This window comes from Taudactylus pleione, unplaced genomic scaffold, assembly GCF_031769625.1.
Source record: "Taudactylus pleione unplaced genomic scaffold, aTauple2 ptg000612l, whole genome shotgun sequence".
Taxonomy (NCBI): domain Eukaryota; kingdom Metazoa; phylum Chordata; class Amphibia; order Anura; family Myobatrachidae; genus Taudactylus; species Taudactylus pleione.
This window is the reverse complement of record NW_028285014.1, coordinates 3,080,167-3,106,767: the sequence shown is the minus strand read 5'-3', so window position 1 is coordinate 3,106,767 and position 26,601 is coordinate 3,080,167. Positions and strand designations below refer to the sequence as shown.

Here is a 26,601-nt window from a genome sequence, read left to right as displayed (position 1 = left end):
GGAAAAAGTGATTGCTTCATACACAAAACAAAGTTTTCATTTAATAGAGCAAATCTTGCCATGCATACATCTTTACAGTTTGATCTTTTTATATCACTGTTATGTTGCCCATACATCTACACGACCAGCATAAGATCCGATTCATCATACGATTTCCCTCCGATTCCCCGGAGCTCCCTGGCAGTCCCGGCAGCATGTTTGTGGTTTTTCTTAGCACACGATCTGTCGTAAGATCGATCCTGTGTCTCACAGGCTCATTAGGGAAAAACAGTCATTGAAATGACTTGAATTGCTGCACGATGGATCGCATGAACAAAATAAATGGCACGATCTGCACATGATGCGATGGACAAGATGTGCTGCACATCTGATCATAAGATCCGATTTATAGGCGCTGCGGGAGCGCGCATCGGATCTTATCTTACTAAAATAATACACGATTTTCCATCTTATGACTCATCGAAAATCAGGCAATCGGCCCGAAATCGTGCAGGTGTATGCCCAGCATTACAGTCACTGTTACAATACAACGCTTCCATTTTCTATCAAATTGGGTCTGGGTGGTAGTGTTTCTAATAGGGTTATCACAACAAGTCCATCCAATTACACCCATGCCTGTTAACCCTCTCGATAAAAAAAATCTGATTTGTTTTTTTAAGTTTGTGTTGTTAGTTTTACTTGTTTTATTCCACATATTCAAGTTTGTTAGAAACCTGTATACACAGCAAGTGAAGGCAGAAGATTGCTGGACTTAAACCCATGTAGGGCTCTATGTGGTAAAGAGGTAACCATGAAAAGTACTTGCATCTTATTAGTGCATTAATGACTTTTTCACACTTATGCTCTGCTGAAACATAAAAACCTAAAACTGAATAAAAAAACCCATGAAAAGTGACATTCACTTGCTATCTGATACATTTTACATGCACTGATTTTACCAATACAAGTCCTATTAATAGTGTGCTTTACAGCTTGATAAATCGAACATGCTGACTTGTAAAGTCTAATACACCTAGTTGGTATGTGGTATACCTTTCTTTTACCTTATATTTAAAACCTTTTGCTATACACTTTTTTTATCGACTGAAAAGCGCATTGAAAGCTGATTGGTGGTAATGAGCCAGTGGCCGCACATGTAAATTGTGTCTGATTGCTGAATGGCCAATTCCGTATTGAATTTGGGAGACCAAGTCTGACACATCAATCCGGTAACCCTAATGGTGGAATCCTATGTGGCTTCATTAATGTGATCGACCAATGACAAAATATATATGTCACTGGCCAACTATCATTATGTCTTTTGGATTTGTGACCCCTCTTATCATCACATCAGGCAGTGTTCAGACTGAGACCCCTCAGACAAAACAAAGCATTTTAATCTCTTCATTTTCTCTGGTTCTGATTGAATGGATTTCCTCCCACTGGTCACAAGGCGTTCCTGAAAGTGTAATTAGTCTTGGAGTTAAATCCTCTGATGTCTTCATGCTGAGCCTGGGGAAACATGTCTACAGCATGAGATACATGTCAGGAGTTCAGACGTGTGAAACACTTTTTGGAGCAAAACGCATTCAGATTATTTTCTGATCATCAGCTTCTGGTTACATCGCCATTCACATTTCCTAGAAGCAGACTGCAGGCATGTCGTCCGAAAAATATCCGCTCACCTAATGTGTCTGGAATGTGAGACCTGGCACTCTGTGCTGTGAGAGGAAAATATGAGCCTGTTATATGTAGAATGCAACTGTGATCCCTGGTTTTTATTTCTTTTTATCATTCATTATTACACCTTCCATGATAAATCTGCAACGTTGAACCCATTGAGGCTGGAGCAAAGTTGAGCATACGACCGTTTGTGGAATGTATCTTGCATGAATTTGCATTGCACATGCTCCGGTTTTGGGCACACGTATGTATGTATGTATGTAGTATGTTCTATGCTGGGTCATAGATAATCGATCACATCTACATTTTTGACGGAAGAGGCGTAACGCTGGCCCTCTTGAAGGCAGAGTTCAGTCAGGGCCATATGGACACAATTGCAGGGTTGTGTATGATTCATCATGTCGACGTGAGAATGCGGTCATAATGTCAACGTTTACCATGCCGACATCCATCATGTAGACAGTGATGAAATGTCAATATTTTGGAATGTCGGCATATTGTCCTTGGTGGCCCAGAGGTGACTTACCTGCTCCCGACTGTTCCAGCAACGTCTTCCGGGTTCTGTCCGTCATGTGACTGTCACTTCCAGGAGGGCCTCTGATCCTCTGGTGTATGAGTGAGTATTTCTCCCTTAACCCTCCCTCCACAGCTTAACCGTATCCCTCCCGCACGCAGCCTAACCTTAATGTTGACATTCTGACATGTGGATGTTTCACTTGTCAACACTCTAACTCAACACTTTAACGGTCAACATTTTAACAATGTCAATATCATTATTGTTGACCTCTTGACTACATCCTCAACTGCGGGCTAAAGATAAAAACCCTAATGAAAATGTTATGGTACAATGATATGCCTGCTTTGGTTATTTATTTATATATATATATATATATACACACACACCTGTGCTGCACAGAGATTGTAGCTCTGAAATCCCTTTCACTGCTGAGAAAGTAGAATCTTCAGTCACAGTAATGAAGGCAGGTTTAGTGGCCAGTGAGCTGGGTCATGTGACCGTCTGGGTAAGAGAAGATGGTATTCCTAGCAGGTTGTTGCTATTTCCAAGTTGGAGAAAGGACCTCTGTGACGTAGACACCACGTGACCGCTGCAGGAGGCTGGACAGCTCCTGCGTTACCATCCACTAGGGCATAGAGGGGGAATAAATATCTGTGGCGAGCCACCGTGCCCGAAGCGTGGCGAGCGTAGCGAGCTCGTGAGGGGACACTTTTGGTCCCCCGTTACCATCCCCGCCCCTCCCCCTTTCAGGCCGAGTCACGTGGGTGTGACGTCACAGGGCCATCAGCCCTGCATAGTCTAGACCTAACCATTCCTAGCAAGCACTGTAGGAGGAATGGTATAAAGAAACCAGGCTGAGAACAGGAAAAAATAAAAACCAGGTAAGTAGAGATTATGTAGGATATAATATATATCAGTCATACATGTCCTTGGACAGAAAATAAAACTGTACTTTTACTCTACAGTGTAAAAAAACAAAACTGCGTGAACACTGGTCGTTCTGTACACTGAGCTGTGTTTGGTGGCCCTTATGGTCTACTGGATACAGAGCTGTAGATGTTAGGAATGATACTGTTATATTGGGCACATGGCTGTATGCTGTGGGCACGTGGCTGTTATGTTGTGTGCCGGGTTATATGTAGTCAGTTTGAGGATATTGTACTTTATACAGAACTGAGTTTTTATGAGCATTGGCTTATTATACTGTAACATACAAACATGTTAAGTATAAGTACTATCCCACTGTATTTATCATACCGCACCCCCTCTGCCCTTCTGCCATGTTTTTCCCAGAAATTAAGCCCTCCCATGCCTAAGAAATTGAATAGCACTGGCATAGATGGTGTAATGGTTAGCATTACTGCCTCACAGCACTGAGGTCATGGGTTCAATTCCCACCATGGCCCTACCTGTGTGGAGTATATTCTCCCTGTGCTTGCGTGGGTTTCCTTCGGGTTACCCGGTTTCCTCCCACACTCCAAAAATATACTGGTAGGTTAATTGGTTCCCAACACAAATTAACCCTAGTGTGTATGTGTGTGCACATGTGATAGGGAATATAGATTGTAAGCTCCACTGGGACAGGGACTGATGTGAATAGCCAAATATTCTCTGTAAAGCGCTGCGGAATATGTGTGCGCTATTTAAATAACTGGTAATAAATAATAATAAAATAGATGATCATGGTGGCATATATTCAGAGCTAGACAGTATAGAAGCACTGATTAGTAAATGTGTTATTATATAATTAGGCATTTTCAACTTTGGTTTGGTGTTTAAAAGAATTCCTATTTCTTTGTTTAGTACATGTTCTTTAAGTAAGTAGATGCGGCTTGACTTCTCTGTGCTATCTTTCCAGGGAGATTTTGGTTATTTTAAGCAAATATTGGAGTTAAAGATAAAATGAGATAAAGATAGTAACAGACTAATGCCGGCACACATGCAGGCTTTTCCTGCCTGCTGGTCCCAGCTTCAAAAGCTAGTCCAGGTACTGTTTTGTCTGCAGTATTGTGCCCCACATTTACCTTCCCATCTTGTTTTCCATCCCAATGACCTTCCTCCTTCCCAAAAGGAAACGGGTGGACTATGGTAGGCTGGTGAAGAACCTGCCTGCATAAGTACACAATCCCTCCCACCAGTACAAAGTATCTGCAATGGGTGTAGCTTGTAGCAGCATCAGACACTCCTAAAAACCTAAAGGCGGGTATCCACTACAAGATCTGAAAACGACTGCACGACTACGACATTGTAATCGTTAAGTTGTTTGTCAGTCGTGTGATGAGCCTGCACTGAACGAGCGGTCGTTCAGTGCAGGGTCATCAATCATCTGGAAACATGCTGAACCCGACGATATCGTCAGGTTGACCAGCATGTTGGAAAGATGATAGATGTCTAAACTACCAGCGGGCACGTGCATCGCTGGTCGTTTTAGACACTTTTGCAAACGATTGAACGATCGTTATCGTTCTTTCGTTCATAATGATCGCTAAGTGGATACCCCCCTTTAGTCACTGACGCCTCAGATCCGGCAGTGTAGACGCTGCAGAGTAGGAGTAGCAAAAAGCTTGGGGACCCCTCCCAAAGCCATAACCACCCTTGGACCTCTGAGTCGGGGCTGGTATTGTAAAATAGTGGGGCAAAATGGCTTGGTGCCCCCCCCCACCCTATATTCCAATAACCAGCACTGGGCTGAACCAGCTGGGGACGTGCTGCTATAGCAGGGAGGCTTATAGCGTGGGGTTCCCCTGCCATAAAGTTAACCAGCCTCAAACTGGTCAGCCCAGGGCTGAAATCCTTCAGAAAGTTGGGACCCCAGAATAAAATGGCATCCCCCTCCCTAGGATCAACCAGCCCTGTGCTATTCTCCTCACCCCTGGGTAGTGGGTGCAGAGTTAATGGTACATGTGGCCTGCAAGGATAACCTGCAAAAGCAATTTTCTTTTTTATACACATTGTAAGACAATGGGACGACTTGCACATTGATCAATTTTCGCAGCTTGTCTTGCTTTAAATTACTATGTCATTTGCATAAATATGGCAATCTGTTACTATGATCCTGTATTGGAATACAATAATAGTAGGAGGAAGTCCAATGTCTCCTTTAATATCCACAATGCTACTGTATGAGCAACATGTATTGTATTCTATAGTATCATGTTGTTTTTTTTTTTTTTTGACCAAGCAAAGCACTTATTGCTAGGCAAATCCCTGTCACTGTCATCATACAGGATAAAATATGTACCCTACCAGCCGAACAAAGCCTCCCTGTGCAAAGTGTGATCTCCGTCTTCTGTACTGGAACCAGACTGTGGGTGTTGGGCCCTTCTCCCGGGCATTTAATGCTGACAAATTTAAGGCACTGAGGAACTGATTCAGAGGTGGACACATTGTCGATTTCGTTGCGAGCAGCCAGTGTCTTCAGTCTGCAAATCGCACTCTGTGCCGATGGTTACCGCTGGGGGATGCAGAACGAAATTGGACCCAGAGAGAGGCAATTTTAGTGGGCGTTTTGGTTGGTAACCGGGGTGGCCAGCTAGATACGAGTATGTCGTGGGCAGCGATTGAGTCTTTTTTTTCCCACTGTTGCGCTGGCACCAATGGCTCTGTTCAGCAGGACATTCTGCGCAACCGTAGGGCTGCTCTAATTTCTGGTAGTGCGACTTATTTAAGATGTAGCTGGCGGGCTTGTCTGTACAAATTCCATTGACCACAGCATTAGCATAAAGACGCAATTACGCTGCCACCTCTGAATCAGGCCCTCAGTGCTGTAAATGGCTGTTACTGCTACCATGGCTGAAGCCACTGGTGACACAAAGCTCTGGGGCTTTAGAAGCAAGAGCAGCTCAGACCATGGCAATATTACCAGTACCACAGGCAGGAGTCTTCTAAGTCTTTTGTTATTTTTTTTGTTGGTGTTCCAGGCTAATGTGCGATGTAGCAGCCGACCTGACTGATTGGAACGATATCGCTGCTATATCGTTCTGTGTGGCTATGATAACGGCCAGTACGCCCTCCCGTGGGATTGTACATCGCTCCTCCAGATCTTACATGCTGCACATAAGATCTGGCGATGAGATGTACGATCCCATGCAGCACTATGTAAGGGGGGGGGGGGGGGAGTTGTGCTGGCATATCAGGCGGTCGGGCAGTGGATTGCTTCGTGTGTGGGGCCCGCCTGATATGTTGGCTGTCGGATCGGCTGTCATATCGCACCGTGTAGGGGTGTGTTTTTTTTTTTTTGTTCTTGAAGTAACTGTATAAAACATCTTGTGGCACACTGTATAACAGGAATATTAACTTGTGGGTTTGAAACTGGTAATGTGTTAATTATTGCGCTAATTTATGCCATTGTACCACCACTTGCACATTTGCAAGCCATGCAGAATTCTAATTACATTACTATTTTTAATAACATTTCTGGCTCCTATATTTTGGATACATTTGCCCTTTTTAATTCCAAAAGACCAGTCAAACAATATATATTTAGTAAAAAAAAATAGCATCCAATCATATTAAAAGTAAGAATAAACAAACTTGTGAGTAATTCTAGTATGCTGAATGTATAGCAACATATGTGTGTAAAACCAATTCCTTAAAATACTGGAGTTTCTCAGATTGTGGATATTTGCCTGGTGGACGCAGACATGGTATAGTATGAATTAAGAGAACCACTATATATTACGTGCGTTAGAGTTATACATTAGCACGATTGGCGTAGTGGTTAGCATTACTACCTCACAGAACTGGTGTCATGAGTTCAATTCCTGGTCATGGCTATCTCTGTGGAGCTAGGGGCTCCATACAGCAGGCGGCTGCTTCACCCATCAGACCAGATCCACCCATCGGAAATGCAAACCGGCGGTCATCGATGATCGCCGATCCGTCGGGGAATCTCTGAAATTCTTCATGTTAAAAATCCCCGATTTGCTGATCCCAATCATATTTTGGTTGGGATCGGCAAATCTGGGATTTCACTCCTGCCCCGAACCCAGTGTCTGGGTATCGGAGAATTGGCCCAATACATCGCTGAGGTATGGGGGCCTTTAGTATGTTCTACCCATGCTAGAGTAGGTTTCCTCTGGGTGCTTTGGAGTCCTCCCACACTCCCTAAAACATCCTGCTAGGTTAAATTATAACGTGTGTGTGTGTGTGTGTGTGTGTGTGTGTGTGTGTCCATGTGATAGGGAATATAGGGGTCTATTTACTAAGCAGTGTTAGGAGACAGAGTGAAAAGTGATAAGGTGCCAGCCAATCAGCTCCTAACTGCCATCTTACAGGCTGTGTTTGAAAAATGACAGTTGGAAACTGATTGGCTGGCACCTTATCACTTTTCACTCTTCACTTTTCACTTCTAACACTACTTAGTAAATAGACCCCATAGATTGTAAGCCCCACTGGGGCAGGGACTGATTTGAATGACTGAAGTATTCTTTGTAAATTGAGTAATAATGTGTAATATGAGTGTGCCATATAAATAACTGGTAATAAATAAAATCCATTATATTGTGGCATTACACTTCAGATGTCCTCTGTAATGGCTTTTATTAAAAACTGTTGTGTTCTTGTAATGGAAGTAGCAGCACTAATTGATTATCAGGGACCCAAAGCGTTCTGGACAGAGATCAAGTGAAGAAAGTTATTCCGTCTATGAGAGTAAAAATCTGCCCATAGATAAAGAAGTAAGGTTTAGAAGTTACTGTTTCTTTAGACCAAAATCTGTCCTTAACCCTGAATGAAAATACAGAGAACTGTCCAGTGTCTGACATGGCTGATAATGGAACAGCCACACCAGTGTCCTAGATGGCAAGGTTACACACAGTGTCACAAATCTTCATTCCTATCGGAGTATGGGGGGAATTAACATATTTTTTAAATGTTTTTCATATTTATTATTATTATTATTATTGTTGTTATTATTATATATATTTTTTTATTTAAGGGCTTTTGCAACTTTTAATAATCTACTATTCCCTGTCTCATTCTGCTCTTTTTAGCCATGTCTGTAAATCAGGAGGTGTTGTGTTTCTTTTTTTTTACACCTTGGGGTTGCTTTGATTTGATTTTTGCTTTGAAACAGACACCAATTAATTAATGGATCATATTGCTATACATCAGACTCCAATGCGCCGATATTAATACCATAAGTTGAAAGAGGTTCATAGCAGTTTATATTATTTGGTATGTATGATTTTTGTTTAGTCTAAGCAACCTTAAGATCAGATGGGTCCTCCAGTCTTGAATTTCTAAGTTATAGGGCGATACAGTTGAGATCCCGGCTGTCGGATGCCGGCGCCGGAATCCAGACACGTCAGAATCTCGGCGGTGGCATCCCGACCTTAAGTATTGGGGTTAGGGTTAGGCACTAGGGGGAGGGCATTTGGTGGGAGGGAGGTTAGGTTTAGGCTGCAGGGAGGGAGGGGTACGGTTAGGATACTTACAGACAGGTGTTGGTATCCTAGCCCTGTCTGGATGCCAGTGTCGGGATTCTGACTGCCGTGATCCAGAGCGCTGGCATCCCGTACCCATCCCGTTATATGAGCCCTAGATATAACACAAGTGCTTTGTAATGTAGAGAGCACAGCATGGCTGTGTCTTATCCCAGGGCAGTGATGGGCAACTTGATACACACCAGAGAGCATGCTGGCGGCTCTCTGACCTTTAAAAAGATCACACATGAATAGATCCCATAGCTTTAGACAGGAGCTGTGACCGCGATAAAACAATCACATCTGATAGTAGAGAAGGGAGGAACTGGGGCCGCTGGTGAAGGGTCACATGCTGCCCTATGTTCGTCTGTTGCCCATCTCTGTCCGAGGACCACAAAATAAACAATTGTACTAAAAGGTCTGAAAATTGCAAAAAAAAGCTGTGCCTATAATAAAAGTTGTAAGGTGCGCACAAGCTAGTAAATTAGTTCCGTCAAGGTGCTAAACGCAAATATAAGTTTTTGATGCAAGTCATGCTTCCTATTGTATCCTGCACAGGTGGAAATGCCTCACTGCTTTGCCTATGGCTGCACGAACCACAGTGGGAAGCTCCCCATGGCAGTCTGCATGCACTCCTTTCCCAAGGAGCTGCCCCTGGCGGAGACATGGGTACATCACAGCCGCACCGACGTGGGGGATGTGCAGGAATTTGTACGGGACACTCTAATGAAGAACCCCGGGCACTTTGTACTGTGTTCAGAGCACTTTGAAGAGGAGATGTTTGAGCTGATTGGAGACTCTCCTCTTATCCCATTCGAACCTAACCACAAGCGAACAAGGCGAAAATTGAAGGTGAACGCGGTGCCTACGCTCTTTGCCAAGGGTGCTCCCAAGCTGCGCAAACAAACGGCTCATCACTTGAAAATACATGAAAGGAAGCAGGTAATAATAAACTTCTCTAACCGTTTCTAGCCTAAGACCATGAGGATGCTGAATGTTGGCACTACATTGGGCAGAATAATGCCACCTATTTCTGGTTCAGTGTTACCTCTTGAATTGTCAAGCGTAAAGTAAATGCAATGATGGATGACATGTATGATATATGGCATTATCAGCAGTAATCTACTGACGGTGCTTACAGTAGGTGGTACTGGTGTAGGGAAGGTGGCTATTGGTGTGTAGAGAAGGTGAGGAAGTATTACTGAAGTGCTCTTAGGGGGGAATTCAGTTGTTGTTTGGGCGCCCATTAGTATTGGGCACCTGACGGAGTTATTCAATTGTTGCTCCGGGCAGGCGCAAGTGGCACATGCTCCGAGATTTCTACTCGCACCATCCTGAGGTGGTGAGCAGAAATCTACGAACAGCTGAATACACAGTGCTTTAGAAGGATTTAACCGCTTTATGCGGCTACATCTGGTTTATTTGGGATGCGACCAGCGATGGCGCTCACGCCAGATCGGAGCAACAATTGAATTACTCCGTCGGGCACCAAAAACACAGTTGGCTCCCTCCCCACCCCCCATATATGGAATAGTGCAGCAGGTGAGAGCGGGCCTTAGAATATGGACAGTGAGAAGCCTTATTTTGTTAGATGCAGGACATATATAAATTTGAGACGCAGGTTTGTTGTTGGAAAGCTCTGTTTCCTAAAGGTGAAAGGTTATCTAATATGTCCATCTGATATCACTGTGCGGCATAATTATCACTGAGAGTTGGGTGACTGTCTGATATTAGTGGATTAGGTGGGGGACTATATGTAATAGGGCCTGATTCAGAGGAGTAACGATCTGACCAAAAGGGCGTGGGGCTGAACGATGCTATGATGATTGCAGTGTCCCTATACACTGCATGATGTATGGGAATAATATGCAGTTCATTGCATGTAATCAGTAGAATGATGATCGGGACAATCAAAACCTGTTTGATAAAGCAAACCATCCTGGACGGGATGCAATCGGGAAACCGTCTGTCTTAATCGCGACAGCCGGCTTCCCAACTGCTTTATCCCGGCGAGGGATATAGACGCCTGTCATTTTCCCGACGATGGGAGACCGGCGCCTGGCATCCTGATCGAAGGGATGCCGGGCGTCGCGAGGGGACAGCCGTGGGGGGTGAGGGTTAGGTTTACAGCACCCGGGGGGGACTTAGGGTTAGGCACCCCCCTGGGAGTGTTAGGGTTAGGCTAGGGGGAGTGAGGGTTAGGGTTAGGCACCCCCTGGGTGGGACTTAGGGTTAGGCATCCCCCCGGGGGACTTGGGTATAGGCGGCGGGGAAGGGGGGGGGTAGGGTTAGGCACTTTGGGGGGAGGTTAGGGTTAGGCACCCCTAAGGAGGGTTAGGTTAGTTTTTACTTACCTTTAGGACGATTGGGATTTCCAGCGCTGTTGGGCTTCCGCTGCGGGGAAGTCTGCTTCTGTCGGCCTGCCGCTCCTGGGATTTGATCTGCCGGCCAGAGGGACGGCGGTGTTTCATACCGATCCCATCCTGGACGCCTTTTAGCCATTTCATATGTTGGGTGATTATCATACATGTACACCAAATGATGATCGTACAGAACTGCCATGCTTTGTCTAGATCTGATTGCTTATGGTTCAGTGTAGTACAGCCAGCTTTATTCATTCCTGTGTGCTACATGACTTCTCCCACACTGTACACAGAAACACTTACTTGTGTGCAGTATTTTTAACAGTGTGTTTCCAAATGTACTTGTACACATTATGTGGTGGTATATGGTGTGGGAATACAGATCTACAATGAAATGGGACCATCTTGGTGTGTGTGTGTATATGTATTCCTAATGCAAAAAAGCAGAGTGCACTCACCAGGGTCTTTGCAAAAATGAAAGTCACATTTATTACTCACACAGAGCAATCATTGTTTTAAAAGTCGACAACATGTTAGCAGCTGCGATTTCTGTAATATGGTAATGCAGCACTAGGCGTTACGCCTCCTGCATTCATTACTGATCCGAGTTGCATCCAAGGATGCAGCAATGGATCATCTGCAATCTCTTCGGCCGGCTGAGTGACCATGGGGTTACGCAAGCTGGCCGCCGCAGATGACTAAAGGAGGCCAGGAAATCTTTGTCAGCCGACGGAGAACCTGGCCTTTCCAGTCCACCCAGCCCCCCCCCCCCCCATAGCGGTGACACATCTCCGTTCTTGTGAAACTGAGGATGTCGCTGCCCGCTCCCCGCACACAAACAGCAGTAGACTGTCAATCACTGACAGTGTGCTGCTGGACTGCGTGCGAGATCACAGACCCGTACTGCATATGCGCAGTACGGGTCAGGCGCATGATTCTGGTCACTGTGTGCGCAGCTGAATCACCCCCTGAAATCACTCTGCAGACCAACAGTGAAGACCATGTAATTTAAGAGTGTCTCGGTTTTCAGTAGCGCACGCAGGGGGGGTTTCTGAGTAACCAGAAACCCCCCCCCCTGACAGTCTCGAGAGCAGACACCATGTTATTAAGCCCCGCCCCCTCATGGCACAATGCCGAGATACATGGGTTACTAAGAAGGAGGTGGATTGTGTCATTTGGCTCCGCCCCCTCTCGATCGACCCGCAAATCGTGCCATTTTGGCGCTATGATATGGTGTCAGCCTGCCAGGTCCCGTGCCCGCAGCTGCTGCAAGGTAAGTGTAATATGTATGTGTGTACATATGTATATGTGTGTGTGTGGCCCTGGCGAAGTTCAAACCTAGGCTAAAACCTAATCCTGGTCAAACTACACCACCATGTCAAATTTGGTGGACCTAGTACAAAACTGGCTGTGCATAAAGGACAAACAGACAGCCATGCACACTATCTCGCTTACTGTATAGATTGGTGTTTATGGGAAAAAAACAAAAATGCTATGTATTTGTTGTAACATACAATGTTTCTTTTTAATTTTTATACAGCTCTTGGATAATCTTCTTGAGCAGCAGAAGCGACCCAAGCTAGAGTTGGAGCAGACCACCAGCCCATCCACATCCCAGGACTCTGCAAAGCAGATGGTATGGGAGAACTTTTGTACATTTCCTGTTACATGCTGAACATTGTCGTTTAGTGCATCTTAACTACGTTACACAACCGTATATTAAGTCTTTTTTTTTTTATTTTCTCCTTACACTCTTTGTTTGGGGACTTTTTATATCTTTTGTGTATCTTTGTAGTTTACCTGTACAGTGTTACAGGCACTTGATGGTACCATATAAATAAAAAAAGTAATCTTTCATTGCAGTTATTGCACTATTATCTTGGGAGCAATTAGTTTGTGATTTCTTCCACCAAGATCTACATATATGAAAGTATTCAGTATCTGTTATAGGAATACAAGTGCTGTCTGGACTATACTGATTTTACTAGGTAAATTGTCATTTAATATCTGCAAAATCCAGAGTGACTTAAGGTCTGACTATGTATTCACTCATAGATACATGGGATGCTGTTTGTGCTCTGTTTGCATTAGAATTTTATAACTTACATTTGGTGTTGGGTGCAATCAGTTACTACACATGTATGCTTCATTATACAGGCTGCATAGGTTTTTATTTCAAAGTGTTTTTTTTCTAAGTGGTATTACATGTACAGCCTAATTTAAAGACTTAGGCAGGAGGACAACATTTAAACAGAAATTTCTACAACTGTGAAACTATTTAAAGGGTCTTCTGAGCTTCTAGACACCCTGCAACTAAGCCACCTGCTTTCATAATAACCTGGACCCACCTTTTGCAACACCCTGCTTCTACATTGCAAGCAACTACCACTTTTCTTTGCTACACTTTTATTTTTGTATGTATGTTTTTCTACTCTACGCTGTTTAAATCATTCCTGTACCACTGTCAATTTATCTTTATACCACTGTAATATCTACCGTTGTTTCACACCCATACATTTTTAAGAATATTTTATCCTAATTTTATAGTCCTGCAACTTTAACAGCTCCAAACTCCCTTTGTTTATAATATATTATTGTAGTTGTGCCTTTACATCTACCAGCACTGTTCTTCCTTTTATTTGCATTTTAGATGTTTTAACTGTACTGTTCCTGTATCTCACACTTGTCACTACTACTGCTATTTTTCCTCCGCCTAATTCACTCATTTACACCATGTCTCTCTTTTCTTCAACTCCCCCTCTGTCACTCAGCAACTATACAATTCTCTTTTCTACCACTAGTTCCCACCTCTTTCCTCCCTCCAGAGTCTCTTCTACCTTCTCCTACTCTTTCCTCTCCTCTGTCTCCCTTTTATCCCTTCTAGTACTCTCCACCGCATCTCCCATTACATCATTATCTTTCCCTTCTCCTCTTCCATGGTCCTGCTTCACCACCACTAAGCCCTGCACCCTCCCTTTTTTCCATCACCTCTGCTCTCCACCACACTAAACCTCCACCTTGCCCACCACCTGCTGTCACCCTTCCTCATTCAGAAGCCCGCCACATACCCACACTCTCCTCAACCCCTGCTCTAAATCAATTTCACCTCCACGCTACAGCAACCCTAATAATCTCATTCTCATCTCTCCTCTCGACTCTGTCCCTCTCTCCTGTGCCCTCAGGAAAACAAGATCTGTCTATAACAAACTGGTCTCCATCCATGACCACTTCATCTTCAACTCCCTGAATCTCCTAGCCATCATCGAATCTGATTACCACTTCTCCTGCAGCTATCTCTTTTGGGGGCCTCACCTTCTCTCACACACCCTGGCTTGGGGGTCGCCATGGTGGTGGCGTTGGGGTCCTTCAATCCTCTGGTCACTCCTACCAACTCTTACCTTCTGAACCCTCCCTTTCGTTCTTTCCATTCGAGGCTCATGCTCCTCTTCCAACCTGTTCAATTTCGAGTAGCTGTCTTTTTTTTTTTGTCCCCCTGGCCTTAGCTCCAAATTCCTTGATAACTTTGCTTCTTGCCTCCTAATCTTCAAATGGGCTCTGAAGACCCATTTCTTCCTCAAAGCTTTCCAGCACTCACCCAAACCCACTGTTCCATGCTCCTTCCTCACAATCTACCACATCTGTGTTACCCCTGTGCGTCTGCCCCTTCCCTTTTAGAATGTAAGCACTCACGAGCAGGGCCCTCTTCCTTCTTGTGCTTCTCCTTGCCTTACTTATACTATCATTTACTGCTAACTCCCCACAACGACACCCAACACTTGGTTGCTGATGCCCTGCTGCTTATTTAAGTTTTAGGTTTAGAAACCATGTTTTTGTCCTGCATTGTTTGTACTGTTAATAACCGTTTTTCATGTGTGCTCATTTTGTTTATGTACTTTGAAAGGCGCTGCGGAACCCTTATAGTGCCATATACATAAAGGAAAATTAATAATAAATAAAATCTAATGCAGAGATAAACCTAAAAAGTTGTCTATAGTGGCACTTGGATTGTGAGCAAAAAGTACAAACCAGTGGTGAGTTTTTCATTATCTTCTAATAGTCAGGTGCATAAATATTGGGACATTGACAGAATTTTCATATTTTAGCCTCTATTCACCACCACAATGGCTTTGAAATGAAACAAACAGGATGTGCTTTAAGTGCAGACTTTCAGATTTAATTTGAGGGTAATTACATCCAAATCAGGTGAACGGTGTAGGAATTACAACGGTTTCTATATGTGCCTCCCACTTTTTAAGGGGCCAAAAGTAATGGGACTATCAACAAAAGCTATTTCATGGACAGGTGTGGGCTATTCCCTCGTTATTTCATTATCAATTAAGCAGGTAAAAGGTCTGCAGTTGATTCTAGGTGTGACATTTGCATTTGGAATCAGTTGCTGTCGACTCTCAATATGAGATCCAAAGAGCTGTCACTATCAGTGAAGCAAGCCATCATTAGGCTGAAAAATCAAAACAAACCCATCAGAGAGATAGCAAAAACATTAGGTGTGGCCAAATCAACTGTTTGGAACATTCTTAAAAAGAAAGACCGCAACGGAGAGCTCAGCAACACCAAAAGACCCGGAAGACCACGGGAAAACAACTGTGGTGGATGACAGAAGAATTATTTCCCTGGTGAAGAAAAGCCCCTTCACAACAGTTGGCCAAATCAAGAACACTCTCCAGGAGGTAGGTGTATATGTGTCAAAGTCAACAATCAAGAGAAGACTTCACAAGAGTGAATATAGAGGGTTCACCACAAGATGTAAACCATTGGTGAGCCACAAAAACAGGAAGCCCAGATTAGAGTTTGCCAAACAACATCTAAAAAAACCATTACAGTTCTGGAACAACATCCTATGGACAGATGAGACAAAGATCAACTTGTACCAGAGTGATGGGAAGAGAAGAGTATGGAGAAGGAAAGGAACTGCTCATGATCCAAAACATACCACCTCATCAGTGAAGCATGGTGGTGGTAGTGTCATGGCGTGGGCATGTATGGCTGCCAATGGAACTGGTTCCCTTGTATTTATTGATGATGTGACTGCTGACAAAAGCAGCAGAATGAATTCTGAAGTGTTTCGGGCAATATTATATGCTCATATTCAGTCAAATGCTTCAGAACTCATTGGACGGTGCTTCACAGTGCAGATGGACAATGACCCGAAACATACTGCAAAAGCAACCAAAGAGTTTTTTAAGGCTAAAAAGTGGAATGTTATGCAATGGCCAAGTCAATCCCCTGACCTGAATCCGATTGAGCATGCATTTCACTTGATGAAGACAAAACTGAAGGGAAAATGCCCCAAGAACAAGCAGGAACTGAAGACATTTGCAGTAGAGGCCTGGCAGAGCATCACCAGGGATGAAACCCAGCATCTGGTGATGTCTATGCGCTCCAGACTTCAGGCTGCAATTGCCTGCAAAGCATTTGCAACAAAGTATTAAAAAGTGAAGGTTAGATTTAGAATTGTTTAGTTTGTCCCATTACTTTTGGCCCCTTAAAAAGTGGGAGGCACATATAGAAACCGTTGTAATTCCTACACCGTTCAACTGATTTGGATGTAATTACCCTCAAATTAAATCTGAAAGTCTGCAGTTAAATCACATCTTGTTTGTTTCATTTCAAAGCCATTGTGGTGGTGAATAGAGGCAAAATATGAAAATTCTGTCAATGTCCCAATATTTATGCACCTGACTGTATATAAAGTAGATTCATTTTCAGCCCCTTGGCAGCCATAGCAAATTGGTTAACTTGTTAGTCACTTAAATAGCGACAGGAAAAAATACACCCTTGGAAAGAATATATTGTGATAATGCTTCTCTATGGTGTCTTTTTCTGGTCTATTGACTGAGTAAGACAAGTGTAGTGTCATGCTTTGAGCAAAGTTGATTACTTTTTCTCAGCAGATCTAGATGGCCCCCCAAAAAAAGACTCTGCCTCCTAAACAAATTAAACCGTTTCCTGGGTGGTAATATTAATGTAGGCTAAGTTTGTTACTAAGGAGAATTTAATTTATTGGGGCAAATTGAATCTGTGTCCCTGAGTTCTCCTATTGAACATGATTGGTCACATCAAGCAAGTCAGAGTACATCGATGAAAAATCAAGGTCATTTATAAATTGTCTACTTAAACATATTAGCAAAACCATGACTAATAGATGATAATCCAGCCCTGGCTTCTTACCTGGATTCTCTTTGTGAAAATGCAGTGTGTTGCTAGTACACTTGGCTTTTAAAGATTTAATTAATAAAGATTGGGAACATATGGACAGATATCAGATTTAATATTAAAGCTGCCCATGCACGGTGCGATATGCACCATGCGATGCGACGGGGGGATCTGAAGGCCGACATATCGGGCGGTCCCCACATACGGAGCGATCGGGTGCCCGACTGCCCTATATGCCGGCACTCCCTTTACCCCCACGCATAGTGCTGCATGGAATAGCACATCGCTTCCCCAGATCAAGTGAATCTGCAGTAAGATCTGGAGGTGCGATGTACGATACCACAGGTGCGTGCACTGGCCGATATCATGCCCATACACGGAACTATATATGGCGAATTCGTACCAATTTGTCGGATCGGCTGCTATATCGCACCATGTATGGGCACCTTAAAATAAATAACCATATGTATACCTTTTAGGACAAACAAGCTTCTAAGTGGTATATTGTATGACTCAAGACAGTGCTGCCAGTGGCATTAGAGCAGCTGTAAAGGGATGGTGCCAACCTCCAAGCCTAGGCTGGCACTATACAGAGAAATGCAGAAAAGTAGAACAGCGCTCTAACGTATTACCAATGCACCAAACAGTGCGGCTTGATAGAAATAACATGAAGTTTTAATATCAAATGTTAAAGCATAAAAGTACAATACAAATAACATAAAAATATGAATTCAAAATGATATGCGACATGCCTGTGTTCTGTGTGTGACTGCGGCTGTATCTGCATGTGAAATGCTACGTTACAGTGTCAGTAACACTGTAACGTAGCATTTTGCATACAGATACAGCCGAAGTCGCGCACAGAACACAGGCATGTCGCATATCATTTTAATCAGCAGAAGCTGCTTTGCTACCAATTTGCATCGCTGTGCAAATAAGACTCATGTGAAGAAAAAAGCTGCACGAAAAGATGCTTAGGCTACCGACTCGCACAGCTCCTGCGTTGTGTAGCGCTACTTGTAGCGCACGGAGGATAGATGTATGTGGACACATCTGTATGTTACATTTTAGTTGTTGTGTTAGATGGCGCATAAAGACTATGGTCTGGATTCAGTTAGTCTTGAAGGGCTAATTAGCTTGCCATGCAGTGCCCGGTGCTATTCAATTACAGCCCGTGGCAGCCACTTAACGTGAATTTCTATTCACCTCCTCCTGGGGCTCAAAACCCTCAGCAGCGAAGAGGTTAAGTCAGTGCAACCACTTAGTGTAGGGTCTTGCATTGCTCTACTGCACCATGGGCTCGATTCAGCAAGGATCGCAATTCTGCTAAGACGCATACAACGCAGCTGCTAATCTCAGCGGTGATGTGCAAATGATTGCATTCGCATTACGATCGCAGCCTAACATAAGGGCGCCCACTTCCCTTTACTCACATCCGTATACTTTAGCAATATAGCGAAGTAATCGGTAACATTGAGTAACATCGGACCCATACGCACACTTGCACTAGCCCAGACCTTACTCAGAAATTGCTATCTTCCACACACGCTATGAGACCTTAGACTGCGTATGGCATCGCAGTGGCTAATTTGTACACGCCTCTGCAACGCATGCGAACGCACTGACATGCCTGCGTTTCCCCCGACCATCCCCCCGTTACCCACAAACAGCACATCCTGTCAATGCGCAGTGCGACACGATCGTCAGATTGCGTACAGTAGTGAATCAGGCCCCATATTTTTTGTGTTTTTCCTCTTAAATATTTGGAATATTGGTTTCCACATGAGAAGGATCTTCAACAGATAGATTCTAAAGAATTTAGCTTCTGCATTGCATTTTAGATTCATTTGAATTTACTTTATAACAGGTTAAAGCGCCAGAGCTTCCATTTTGATTATTATGACTGCTATCTGGCTTCAGTTTAAATGCTATAACTGTTTTCAGTTTTGCATTTAGTAACACAACTTTTTACTAGATTTCCAATAATTCCTATACAGGAGGATGATGGATTAAACGATTGTCCAAGAAAACCCCAGTTGTGGAGAAGAAAACTTCTTCCTCTGAAGTCCCAGTTTCTGAAGGAAACATTCAGCCCTGTTCCCCGAGCCCTGCAGAGAAAGGTATGCACACAACATTGTATTTATCATTGGTCAGAGTTTGCTATACCCTGTGTTCCCTAACGGGTATACAATTTACCATGTGACTCTTCATTGATAAGCTTAGAATAGATAGTTTAGCATCTGTATAGCATGTAGTGTCTGTGTCGTCCTGAGAGATTTCCCAAAGTCAGACTGCACCATGAGGCCCCAAACCCCGTTATAGGAGACGGAGACAAGCCATCTAGGCTGCAGGCTGCTGCTCCTTGCTGTAGGAGGCTGGCTGGGGGCTGCATTGTTACGGGGGGAGCAACATGGGCAGTGTAAGCAAAATGCAGGGCGGAGCACCTATGGAAGAACACTAAATGTAGCGTATGCTACTCTTCCAGTAAAACACCTACCTTTTATATTTAGCCCCATTTTTCCTGTGAAAGCTTCCTGTGCCCCAAACAATAGACAATTTTATTAGCAAGCAGAGTTTTATGTGTTGTTGATTGGGAATCTGAGATTTTGTGTTGTAATTTTGACCAACAATATAAAAATAAACTGTAATGCCTGGTCAGCTAAAGACTACACTGATTGCATGGATGGAAATTAGAAATAAAAATAGCTTCATTTGATAAATGTTGCATGGAGACCTGTATAAGCCAATAAGTGAAGTCCTTTAAAGGTGGAGAGTTCCTTTTGTAGTTGTAGATCTGTAGATCACCAGCAGGTGGCGTTTTTCTTCTTGTACCAGTAGTAGTTATTATGGAACTTGCAAAGTTGCTGTATGCACTTTCCTCTTCTAGGTCCCCAAAATGCAAGTGAGAGAGGGTTATTCTTGCTGAAACGGTGCATGTCATGGTGTAACAATAACCTTATTGTCAGCAATGATGCTAATACTACACAGTATAACAGTTTTCTGAAATGTGGCTATTTCTGGGCTGATCGTTATATGCTGTGTTCCCCAGACTCCAGCCACTCTAAACCGGATAGCTGTTTATTTCTCAGACGAAGAGTGGGAAATGCTTGAGGAATGGCAAAGAGAACTCTACAAGAACATGATGAAAGAGAACTATGAAGCCTTAATATCACTTGGTGAGAATCTAAAGCTACACTTACACCTGCAGTATACATAACCAGTCCTCAGGAGTCTGGTTACAGCTAACAGACATTTAGTGTTAAGCTGGTCACACATCTAAAGATTATCTGTCCAAACAGCCAACTAGTTGATTGGTTGGAATGAAAATCTGGTAAAGTATGAAAGCAAATGACAATCAGCAATTTACTCCCAAATGCTGGAAAATGGACAAAAACTGTTGTTTGAACAAATTGTTTGGAGCAAACATTTAACTTGTCTGACGACCATTTTCATCTGTATTCTGGCATTTAGGAGCAAATTGCTGATCATCAGTTACTCTCATACGTTACCAGATTTTCATTCCAACCAATCAACTAGTTGGCTGGTTAGACAGATAAGCTTTACGTGTATGCAGCTTTACAGGTACTGCCTAACATTGTGGCCTAATGATAACCCTATGAGGGCAATTCAATTCAACACGATGTTGGATCGCAGCACTTTTTGTTACATGTTTCTCGTCGTGACCTTAAAATCGCACCAATCAATTCCCTTCTGCAGACGGCGATAATGTCAACGTCGTATCCAACTCCTGCCTAGATAGGTGTAGCCGTGTGCAATCAAGGGTTTGAAAATAAAATGTTCCCAGAGCTGACTAATACGATCACTCACTAATGTATTAATTACAATTTACTTTTGCTCACTATTTTTGTATATTTCTTGTTTTATTTTGCTGCAATTTAAATTCCAATACACACATTTCTTAAGTTATTTAAATTAAAGTTAAGTTTTAATATACGAGGGCACTGCAATTAGACAATACTTCTTTCCTGGGAGGCAGTTAGACCGGCAGACTGAATGCCGCGGGTCTAAATACCGACGTCTAAAGCCCGACATGGGCCTTACGATAGGTGTCGAAATACCGACGCTGGAAGGCAGACAGACGCTGGACCGATCGAGGTAAGTCTGGCACGTCTTAACTGTTCGCTGCAGGGGGGGGGATAAATTTAGGCACCCCTGGGGGGGATTTAGGGTTAGGCACCCCCCGGGGATGGTTAGGGATAGGCTAGGGGAAGGGAGGGGTTAGGATTAGGCACCCCCGGGGAACTTGGGGTTAGGCACCACCCCGGGAGTTTTAGGTTTAGGTACCACCAAAGGAGGGTTAGGGGGGGGGGGGAGAGGAGGGTTAGAATACTTACCAGCCCGAGTCAAGATATCCTCCTGTTGGGCTTGTGCAGTCGCCTGTATATCAATCCCATTCCTTCTTTCATGTAGCAGTTCATGTTGATACGATTGTTACGGGTAGCACCCCTTGGAGGAAATTACTATTCTTACAGACTCTATATTTGTAAAGGGGTTTACTTACTAATTAGAAATATTTCCCAGTGTGGATGGGCCCCATCTTTAGCTCTGTAAATGTATCATGAACTTCGTACAAATTTGCTAGCAGATTGGGTCCTTCCCGATGGTGGGATATAGAGACCATAAAAAAACAGTTCATGCTAGCAGATGCAGAGCGTATTGTGACTGGAGACTGTGAGCTGGTTACTGGTGTGATGATGAATGCAGTGACCTGATGTGAGGAGCAGAATGGGGGCCAGCAGGAATCCACAGACCTACATACAGTAGATAGTAGTATAATCAAAGTCCCCCAGCAGCACAGTTGTGATGTGAGGCACCTGTCCATCAGATGCAGAAAGAATGTGATGTGAAATACACCTTGGTATAGAACAATGTACATATATAATACCATAACATTGTATTCTTCAAAGTATCTTTTAAAAAAAGGTTTACATGAGAATCCCCAGTAGTTTAACAATCTAGTGCTATAGTCTTATTTTCCCACTGCCTTTGATGACTTTTCATAAGGGTAAACTGCACACAGTGCCTTGGGAATGTAATCCCCACAAATCCCCACAAATTTAAATTGAAGTCAGATTTTGTTATTTGGCGCTGATCTAGAAAGTGTGGTCATATCACTAGGAAATATTCTAGTACCTTTTCAATAACTGCTATAATTGATGCTTATAAAGTATTTATCCCCTCATAAATACAAGGTTCAATTCCATTACCTCATGTCTTTACTCTGTTTACCTTAGATTATAGTGGGTCATCTATCATCAATTCTTTATAAATCTAAAATTCTCGCTGTCACCATATAGCAAGATAGAAGCGCAACTGTAAATGGGGGGGGGGGTTGAAATCTTTCCACACAAGTCGGAGATCTGATTATAGAGCGTCACAAATCTGTGGAAGGGTTTAAGACACAATTGGAAGAAGTATGAAACAGCCACACTGCCTGTATTAGGCCGTCCCACTGAAATTAGTTGCCGTACAAGAAGGCCACTTATCAGGGAAACTTCACACTGCGACACCATCTGAGATACAGAAGTTGGTGGCTGCAATATAAGATTTTTCACCCATGTACATAATCTCCAAGGTATTCCCATAAACCTGCAGAAAGTCTGATCGTTTATTTAGACGAATGTGTCGTGCAAACCAAGCACTGCACACCAGCAGCCATCTAGCATCAGCCTAAGCGCAAAGTGTGGCGGTGGTAGCTACTCTTCAGCCATAGGGGCTAGCAGCAGGGACGTAACTAGATATTTGAAGACCCCATAGCAAAAGTTTGTAAGGGCCCCTATGTGTACCACTCAATGGTGAAGAATGTATATAACATAGTGAAGCCGACTGGCAAGATCTCGACCGCCGGCTTCCAGACTGTCTAATCCCGGCAAGGCACTAATGACAGGCGTCGAAATCCCGACGCCTGTCATTAGACCTACGCCGGGAGCCCGATGTCCGGCATCCCGATGGAAGGTAAGCCGGGCACCGGGTGTGAAAAGCCGTGCGGGGGGAGGCTTCCGGGGGTGGGGGGGGACGACTTAGGGCTAGGTACCTCCCTCGAGAGGGTTAGGGTTAGGCTAGTGGAAAGGGGGGTTAGGTTTAGGCACCCCCCTGGGAGACTTGGGTTAGGCTGCGGGGAAGGGGCGGGTTAGGTTTAGGCACTTGGGGTGTAGGAGGGGTTAGGGTTAGGCATCCCTAAGGGGGGGTTAGGTTAGCGGTAATTACCTTAATTGACGTTCAGGATTTTCACCCTTGCCGGGCTGCCGCTGTCAGGATTACGGTATTACATACTGATTCCATAACACATGTAACTTTGACAAGGAAAATGGTCCCTCCTCAGCTTTGGGCCCCATAGCAGGTGCACCCCTAGCACCTATGGTCGTTGTGCCCAAGGCTGACAGTCTTGTCTGGGTGGATGAGAAGATGACTGGTGCTCGTTACAGCCAAATCTTGAATGAAAATATTCCCCTATACAAAAGCTCAAACTGGTAGGGAAGGAAAATTAGATGTCATTGAGCTGCCCTGTCAGAGTCCTTAACTTAGTGCCAAAATCTGTGTTAAAGCCTAAACTTACTGTCCGTCATTTCTTCCCAAATGATCTGGCGCAGTTTGAGAGTTTTTGCATGGAACAATTTACAAATATTGCTCCAGCTCAGTGCTGAACATTCATAGAGACTTATATGAAAAGACTATTTGCTGTATTAGTCACTATTGCGGCTTGAATGAAGTATTTTCCAATGATAAAGTTTTTATCACTTTAATGTACAGTGAACTTTTTTGTTGGGACTGGGAATTTGTATTGCATGTTATATATTAATATTCACAATGTAAAAAAAATGTAAATTCTGCACTGTTAGATGTAACAGTATAAGGGCTGAATACCTTTTCCAGGCACTGTACATTAATGTATTGCTTCCATGTTTTCAGGTTACCCCACAGTCAATCCAAACATATTACTGAAGATCAAGCAGGAGGAAGTTATGCGCTACACAGCTCATTGTTCTTCAGACGACCTGGTGCAGCCCGACAGTCCCACTACTGGTGAACGAAGCCTTCTAACATAATGCATGGTTTGCCTATTATATTGCTGCAAGCTGTAGTTTTGTTGTTCAAATATAAGGAGGGGGGGGGCGAACGGGCCCGCTGTAATAGGGTAATACAGCAGGAGGCGTCATGCCTCATGCATACATTACTGATCTGAGCTACATCAAAGGACGCAGCATCGGATCATCAGCATCGCAGCTCGGAGTCGGAGCACCTGTTTAGAGGGGGCTAAGGATAGCCCCTGAAGTTTTCTTCAAGGCAGCTGTAGCTGCCCATCTGGAAGTACAGCATGGACAGTCACTACTGACGTCCATGCTGTTTTCCCTACACCCCTGCCGGTACCAGAACGCCGGTACTGATCCGGGGATGCTGGTAAGCATCTGGGGTCACAGCTAGCGGTGACCCCAGATGTTTTTGACCATGGCCGGATTCAAGGGGGCAGCAGGTAAGCAGCAGGGTCCCGCGGTAGGTCCCCGCTGAAACATGGTCCAGAGTCCCCAGGCAGGGGGCTCCCTGGGGACTGGCTGCAGCGTGGAGCCAGGTAGTCAACCTGCGCTTCCACTACCCCCTGGGACAGAGTACCGCAGCTGAGCGGTAGCGCTGCGGCGTCCCAGGGGTTAATTGCATGCCAGGGGAGCGCGCCTTCCCTGTACACAGCCAGCGCCTCCCCTGCTGCACACTGCTCTCTCTGCACCTGCCGATTAGCCCTGTGGCAGCGCTCCTCCCCCAGGCCGGCCTCCTCTCTGCTCCTCGGTGACCATCTTTGCAAAAGCATGGTGAATGCTCCTGGAAGCTGCTGATCGGTGGCATCGTGGTCTGGGTCCCCCGGCATACCTCTCCTCCGTTGGAACAGGTCTGTGTATGCAGCGCTGTGTCCTACCAGGCCCTGTGTCTGCGTAGTTGAGGATCAGCGCTGATAGTGCAGGGATTGATTTCTTTGCATTGTATGTGACTGCTGCTAGCGTCTGCTGCCTGTACTTTCACTTTCTACTGTCAGCAATTTCACTGTCCCTGCTCTTCTTCTGCTAAAGCCCTTGCGGTGCAGTGACTGCAGGGCAGTATCCCACTATACTAAGAGTATCAGTGAGAGGGGTCACATACTTACCATCATGTCTGAGAGTGATTTTCCTCTCCAGCTTCTGTGTACTACGTGCAAGGTACCAATAGCGGAGGGGGAGGGTAACGCGGACAGGCTATGTCGACAGTGTTTTTTATTGGCGCGACCAATTACTGTCACGGCTCCGGTACAGGAACCGCCCTGGGCTTGTTTCGCCAAAGCGCTTACAACCCTAGTGGGCCAGTTAGCTCCGCCACCTGTGTTCTCACAGATGGGATTGTCCCAGCAGTCAGTGGTGTCGTCACCCATGCAGGGTTTCCCGAGACAACTGATGGTACCCCACAGTCTCCCTATTTCCCCTCCTCAGGTCTCTCAGGAGCCTGCGTGGGTTAATTCTCTGACAAGTTCTGTACAGCATTTTCCGGACGTGTTACAAGGGGAGTCTGTGTTGCGGCCGGTGGCGTCTCTGTCAGCTCCTTATGAGGATGACGACGTGACGTCAGATGATGGGGAGATTCTGGATCTTTCTGACTCAAGAACCTCTCCGTACTAAAGAGTCGGACGCTAAGTCTAAGGTTTATATTCCTGGCCTTATTCGGGCAGTCCGCACAGCTTTAGTTATTGAGGATTATGATCCTCCGGTGTCAAAGTTCAAATATGCCTTTTTCAAGGATATTAATTGTGATGCCACAGTGTTTCCTCTTTCGGGTCAGTTAGTAGACCATTTAGAGGAGGCGTGGAAACATCCTGGTAAACTATCAGCCTCAAAGACGTTTAGCAGTGGCTTATCCGTTTGCGGACAATTATTTTTGTAAGTGGGAATCCCCTCAGGTGGATTCTCATGTGACACGCCTAGTTCGAAGTGCCACATTGCCCATGCCCTCCATGTCCTCCTTGAAGGATGCTACGAACCGTAAGGTGGAGATCTGCCTAAAGTCCATTTATTCCCTCGCGGGGGGGAGCATCCAGACCGGCTATGGCCGTATGTTGGGTAGCCAGAGCTATGGAGCGCTGGGCTGATAGTCTGGAGGCGTCTTTGGATTCCGACTGTTCGGCTGAACAGGCCGAGTTGGTAGGCAACCTCCGGGATTCGGCCACTTACATCAATGAAGCGGCCTTGGATATTAGTACCCTCACATCTCGGATTTCTTCGGCAGCTGTTGCTGCTCGTCGCACCTTATGGTTGCGATCCTGGAAGGCGGACGCTGATTCCAAAAAGGGATTGGAAGCTTTGCCCTTTAATGGAGAAGTCCTCTTTGGTCCGGATCTGGACAAAATTGTGGCCACGCTGGTGGCAGCCAAATCTGCATGTCTCCCGTCTGCTGCGGTCCCTTCCAGTTCGGGTACGACGTCCTT

At 44.6% G+C, this 26,601-nt stretch overlaps 1 protein-coding gene across 1 annotated transcript in view; it reads left to right on the top strand.

The window, feature by feature from the left end:
* Positions 1–26,601, top strand: part of LOC148480476 (uncharacterized) — a 44,457-nt gene that overhangs the window by 5,558 nt on the left and 12,298 nt on the right. Inside the window, exons 2-6 of the mRNA XM_088454324.1 lie at positions 9,163–9,546; positions 12,508–12,603; positions 19,139–19,261; positions 20,191–20,317; positions 24,072–24,185. Coding sequence (XP_088310450.1) covers positions 9,169–9,546; positions 12,508–12,603; positions 19,139–19,261; positions 20,191–20,317; positions 24,072–24,185 — 838 coding nt within the window. The 5' untranslated portion in view covers positions 9,163–9,168. The remainder of the gene's footprint in view (positions 1–9,162; positions 9,547–12,507; positions 12,604–19,138; positions 19,262–20,190; positions 20,318–24,071; positions 24,186–26,601) is intronic.